The sequence below is a fragment of the Chelonus insularis genome, unplaced genomic scaffold, assembly GCF_013357705.1.
Source record: "Chelonus insularis isolate UGA/USDA-ARS -01 unplaced genomic scaffold, ASM1335770v1 contig_75_pilon, whole genome shotgun sequence".
NCBI lineage: Eukaryota > Metazoa > Arthropoda > Insecta > Hymenoptera > Braconidae > Chelonus > Chelonus insularis.
In genome coordinates, this window is record NW_023276737.1 from 505,014 (window position 1) to 511,531 (window position 6,518).

The window sequence follows — 6,518 nt, forward strand, 5'->3', positions numbered from 1 at the left end:
AGATAAAGCTTCAGAACGCCAACGTAGACAACTCGACTACATTTCACAGTACACTACAGACATTGTTTATGTGAAGGGCAATGAAAACGTAGTTGCCGATGCCCTGTCACAAATTAATACTCTAGATATGCCTACAAGACTCTCTCTTGAAACCATACAAAAAGCCTAAGAAGATGATGAAGAGTTAAAAGATCTGATCGAGAATCCAACTTCACTTAAACTCCAACAACTGGATATAGAAGGTACCAAAATCTACTGTGATATTTCTGATAGTATTGTTCGACCTTACATTCCAAAGACTCTGAGAAAGACTGCTTTTGATGTGATACATTGTGTTACTCAATTCGAGTCTTCACTCTTTCAAGCTTTCGCTGCAGATAGTAGAGAGATGGCACAGAACTCTGAAGACAGCTCTAATGTGCTCACCTGAACCATGGACCAAAATATGACCTACAACTCTACTCGGACTCAGAATGAGTTACAAAGAAAATATGAAAGCTACTCCAGCTGAAATGGTGTATGGAACTACTCTAAGATTACCGGGTGGATTCTTTGTTACGAGCGAAGTGAATCCTGATCCAGAGAGATTTTTGCAAAAGCATGGTGAATACATGCATGCCTTACGGCCGACGGCGACTGCACACCACTCAAGATCTAAAATGTTCATTTTGAAAAGCTTAGATACCTGTTCTCATGTCTTCATCCGCTCAGACCACGTGAAAGTACCTTTAGAACCGCCATACTCTGGTCCCTTCAAGGTGGAAGACAGAATATCAGACCGTGTCTTCAAAATAAATGTAAATGGTGAGATTAAAACAATTTCTATTAACCGCCTTAAACTGGCATTCATCACCAAAACTGATGACTTGTGCAATGAAGGAGATCCTCTTCCTGTCCAGCCACTGCGACCACATCATTGATAAGCCTCGTTGGACCGTTCTGTTAAAACGTATCAGAGGAAAGTCACTTTCAAATCTCCCCCAGGGCCTCATACGTCGAGGGGGGGGGGTGGCCGCATTGACCTAACAACGACGCCTTTACCGATCAAGAAGCCTAACTTTGCCCAGATAGCAGCGCGCCCAGTGGTAAGCCTGGTAACCGCTGGCAAGCCAGTTTACCGGCAGTTAATCTCCAGCCTTTGTCTGTGACGCTTAAGCTGTAGAAAAAAGACTTAACACTTTCGCGAATTCTAATTGTTTAAATAAATATATAATTTTTTATAAGTATTCTTCTGCAATGTATTGTAGTGATAATCCCCATTTAGCTCATAACCACTACACCAGGTAGCGACGAAAACAGTTTGAAATCACTTGAGACTTAGATGTCAACCAGTGCACATTGTGTACTTTTTGCTTTGTTTTTTTTGTAAAAATACAAGTGCAGCTTCAATTTTATGCAACATTTGCATAATCAAAACGCAAGAGCGAACATCTAAACGTAAAATTGAGTGTTTGTAAGAGAAAAAGTTTGATTTATACAGCTGAGGTCAAGTTAACGAACAATGTCAAGTTGGAGGGCCAAAAATAGCAAAGGGGTGATCCCTCCACGATGGTTACACTGTCCTCGAAAAAGTTTAAAATTAATAAACAATCAATTTCTTGCATTTAAAAAACGACTATCAGAAGAATATAATAGTCAAGTTTCTGAAGAATGTCGTTTTTCTGTGACCATGTTGTTTACATCATTAAAGAGTCGAAGACTGAAAATGGGATTACTGATAGATTTGACAAATACCCCCAGATTTTATGATAAAGCTGATGTTAAATATCATGGTCGTCGTTATTACAAGCTCCAATATCGTGGACATGAAGAAGCTCCCTGTATAGAATAAACAAAAGTTTTTATCGAAATTTTCAGAAATTATATGGCTTGTAATCCATCTGAGATCATTGGAGTTCATTGCACCCACGGTTTTAATAGAACTGGGTTTCTTTTGATAAGCTACTTAGTTGAAAGTGGTACATTTTAGTCCAGTCATATTAGATTTTAAATCGTGAAATCTTGAAATGGACAAAATTTTAATAGACTATTTGTAGGGGATGTAGAATTAGTTTCCCCTAAAAAAAAGTGAGCTCCGACACCGGGCAAGGGTTGAAATCACCCTTTAAACGCTTTTTTATGCATTTTTTCATGTTTGTTCTCATTTTTTTCGAGAACTATAACAGATATGGAAAAATATTTTAAACAAAAGTTGTAGCGGCTACAATTTTACATAAAAAAGTCCGCATCTTCGCAACCTTACCTGTAACAGGTAAAAAGTTATTGACCTCTAAAGGTTGGAAAAATTCAAAACAATGAAAATATTGAACACCCTTTAGGCACGATACTGCTGTGAGAGAAACAAAGCGATATGTCAGCGCTTGTCACACTCATTGCGAGTACTTTATCATAATAAACGTGCCTAAACGAAACACAACGTAAACAAAACCCATGGGATAGACAAGGAGGGTTATGTTTATGTATTCAAAATATAGGAAAGGATAGCTGACATCACAAGGTCAGCATTTGTAAGACTTTAAAGAAAACTAAGTGATCACCAGCATTGTATAGAGTAATCACCCCCAGTGACATAAAAAAAAAATTGCAAAATTGCTATTTGCAAGTTAATTTTAATCGATGCTGTTTTTAAAGTAAAGTTAATTGAAATTAACTTGAGCTCACTTGCAAATAGTTTGTTATTATTATTTTTATTCTACCCCCAGTTACCCCATGTATCGTTAAAAAAAAATCAAAAAAATGAATATCATTCATCGACTCAGCATTAAAAACTTTATCGATTGATGCTATTTAATTTTGCGATTTTTTTTTTATGTCACTTGGGGTGATTTCTCTATACAATGCTAGTGATCACTTAGTTTTCTTTAAAGTCTTACAAATGCTGACCTTGTGATGTCAGCTATCCTTTCCTATATTTTGAATACATAAACATAACCCTCCTTGTCTATCCTATGGGTTTTGTTTACGTTGTGTTTCGTTTAGGCACGTTTATTATGATAAAATACTCGCAATGAGTGTGACAAGCGCTGACATATCGCTTTGTTTCTCTCACAGCAGTATCGTGCCTAAAGGGTGTTCAATATTTTCATTGTTTTGAATTTTTCCAACCTTTAGAGGTCAATAACTTTTTACCTGTTACAGGTAAGGTTGCGAAGATGCGGACTTTTTTATGTAAAATTGTAGCCGCTACAACTTTTGTTTAAAATATTTTTCCATATCTGTTATAGTTCTCGAAAAAAATGAGAACAAACATGAAAAAATGCATAAAAAAGCGTTTAAAGGGTGATTTCAACCCTTGCCCGGTGTCGGAGCTCACTTTTTTTTAGGGGAAACTAATTCTACATCCCCTACAAATAGTCTATTAAAATTTTGTCCATTTCAAGATTTCACGATTTAAAATCTAATATGACTGGACTATTTAATTTGGACGCTGCTGTTAGTGGATTCTCATCCATCAGACCTCCTGGAATTCACAAGGAAGACTACATCAAAGAATTATACAGACGATATGATGATAAGAATTATAGACCGCGTTCACCACCACGTCTAGATTGGTGTTTGGAATACGACAACTCCAGAGGTGACGAGAAAGAACATGACCAACTCGGAAGTAGGAAACATATTGTCAAAAATCCAGTTTTTATGGCTAGAGTTCCTGGAGTAGTACCTGTACAAGATTTAGCTAAAGTTACAAGAATTCAAAGAAGAGTTCAAGAAATATGCCAGTGAAATAGAAGTGGCTTCCCTGGTTCTCAACCAGTCTCCATGGACCCTCGAGATCTTTCAAGAACTCTGAAAGATACTTTATTGGATGGCGATATGGTCATTGATAAAGTAAATGGTACCGAATATCCAAGGTACTTAGCTTATGATGTAATCATGTATGACAGGAACGATGTATCTAAAGAATCATTCTTCCCCGATCGATATACTATCGTCGAAAGGAAAGTAATGGAAGGCCGATATAGAACATTAAGAGAAAGTAGAATACAACGAGAACAAGAACCTTTTTCTACCCGACTAAAGCAATTTTGGGATATCACACAAGCCAACAGTTTGTTGAGTGAGAAATTCACCAAACGATTGGGTCATGAACTAGACGGATTAATTTTCCAGCCTTCGAAGGAACCCTTTATCCCTGGAACCGCAGCAGAAGTCTTAAAATAGTAGCCATTGTCATTAAATTCTGTAGATTTTAAATTAAAAAAAGTCGTTAAATCAGGTCTGGGTATTCTATCCAGAAAAGTGTAGGCTTAAAAGAACCATTTGATCGCATGAAAATCACTACAGAAATTAGAGATTTAAATAACACAATAATTGAATGTCAATTTGAAAATGGGCATTGGGTGTTTATGCGTCAAAGAACGGATAAATCTGTTCCCAATTCATTCACTACTGCTAAGTCTGTTTGCCAAAGTATTAGAGCTCCTATTACTACGGAAATTCTATGTAATTATATTGATATGTATAAATCTGAAGATGATTCTGATTGTTTGCCTCCACCATGTAAACGACGTAGATAAGAATTGATAGAAAAATTAATCACATTAACTCTTAGCTTCATAATTAATAATACTTATGATTATTAATAATTAATAATTATTATCATCAAATTAAAATAATATTTTTATAGAGATCAAATTTTCTTGAATAATCGATTCTTTCAAGATAGATTGCGAATAAAACTTAAATTGAATTTATCGGAAATGTTTTCAAAGACTGGAAAGAATGTGTGATATGGAAATAATTGTATTATAATATTTAATAACGTCTTTTGTAAAAATTAAAATGTACTATATATATTGACTTAACAATTGACTTTTGTTGAATGTAATTTTTTTTTTTAGTTAAATTAAATCATCTTACATAGAGTGAATGCATGTGTGATATTGTAATAACAGTAATTGTATCATTATATGTAAAAATGTACTATATATATTTATATATTTGTTTTAAATAAAATTTGTCACATCGATTTTTTCTATAAAAATAGCTTTCTTAATTGAAAAAATTTCTTAATTGAATTACCTTTCATCGACATAAGTACGTAGTAATTAGTTATTAAGAATTATTAATTTGAAATAAAAAAAACAAAAAAAAAAATCTAAACATATATCCCTAAAAAGACTTTATTGATAACATCTCAACACTCAACTCTGATTTGATAATATTTCTAGACATGAAGTATGAGTCATTGAGAATGAGAAACCATATAGTTTCATTTCAATTACTCAAGGAATAGAAAAGCTCAATAATAAAATATTTGAATGTAGTTTCAAGAACGGTCGTTGGGTATTTACGTGTGAAAGAACCGATAAATATTGTCCTAATTCATTTAAGACTCCTCAATGTATTTTTAATAGCATTAACGCGCCGGTAACATCTAAATTTATGTTTAATTTCTTAAGTAACATAAATTCAATGAGGATTGGGAAGATTGCTTGCCTCTACCAACCAAACGACGGAGATGAAAATTAGATTTTTTTATGTTTTTAATTTTTTGCATGATTAAAGTAGAGTGAAATGTCGCAAATTACATTTTAATTTAATATTTTTAATTTTTTTTAATGTGATCGATGATAAGAAAAGTGCGTGTAGTAATCATTACCAACGCACTAATATGAGATCTTTAAAAAAAAAAATTTTTTTCTTTACAATAATTATTTTCAATTTAAATGAAATTTTCGATTTTTGAAATTTTAATATATAATATTTTAAATCAACGGTTTAGAGTAACAGTGACCAAGCACTTTTCTGGAAATGACAAACTTCTTTTTTATCTTATATTTTTCAGCCTAGGTGGTCAAACTTTAACCTTTGACAATTATAATTGCCTTGCCGACCTTGGTGAATGCAATAAAATCTAAAATAGAATAAAGGCAGAAATTTAGGGTAATAATGTACCTGAACTTTTTTAAATGTGGATTGAAATGGAAAAATCCTCTGAAAGTTTTTAAAATCACGTAAAGGTACTCCAAAATAGACAAAACTAGTTTTCTTTAGAACGAAGATGTACAAATAAAAAGAAGACTTTGACTATTTTATAGTACCTCTATCTTTGGATGGTAATAATGAAAAAACTAATAATATTCCAAGTTTATAACAATTGTAATAATGTGCAATTTGAAAAAGAAAGCAGAGAAAAAATTTTTTCCATGACCAGCATCGAACCCGGCTCGGCAAAATAGGAGTCTGGTGCTCTATCTCTTTCAATAAATGTATAAAGTTCAGTTGAATGTTAGGTTAAACACTAAACCCAATGGCACCAATAAATCCAGATTTCTCGTAAACAAAACGGTCAAAAGTTTCATAATTTTGTAATAAATCAATTCTAATTGTCAAGTTTTATTTAATATCAAATATTGTCATTTATCTTTAAATTAAATTTTAACATAGATTTACCCTAAACTATACTATTGTTCGTGATCGAACAACTTTAACATTGAAAAGAATAAGAAAAAGAATTATAAATATTATTTATTTTTATTCTAGCACGTACGAATTGCAATAATATGCAATTA

General features: G+C 33.0%; 1 protein-coding gene and 1 pseudogene across 1 annotated transcript; both read left to right on the top strand.

Moving 5' to 3' along the window:
- Window positions 1-473: 473 nt before the first annotated feature.
- Window positions 474-920, top strand: LOC118071201 (uncharacterized). Its single transcript, XM_035090226.1, has one exon. It carries the CDS (start codon window positions 474-476, stop codon window positions 918-920), a length of 447 nt encoding a protein of 148 aa, XP_034946117.1.
- Window positions 921-1,501: 581 nt separating this feature from the next.
- LOC118071202 (mRNA-capping enzyme-like) lies at window positions 1,502-4,520 on the top strand (annotated as a pseudogene).
- Window positions 4,521-6,518: the final 1,998 nt, after the last annotated feature.

Coding starts and splice junctions, on each gene's coding strand:
- LOC118071201 (XM_035090226.1), top strand. CDS start 474: ATGAGTTACAAAGAAAATATGAAAGCTACTCCAGCTGAAATGGTGTAT.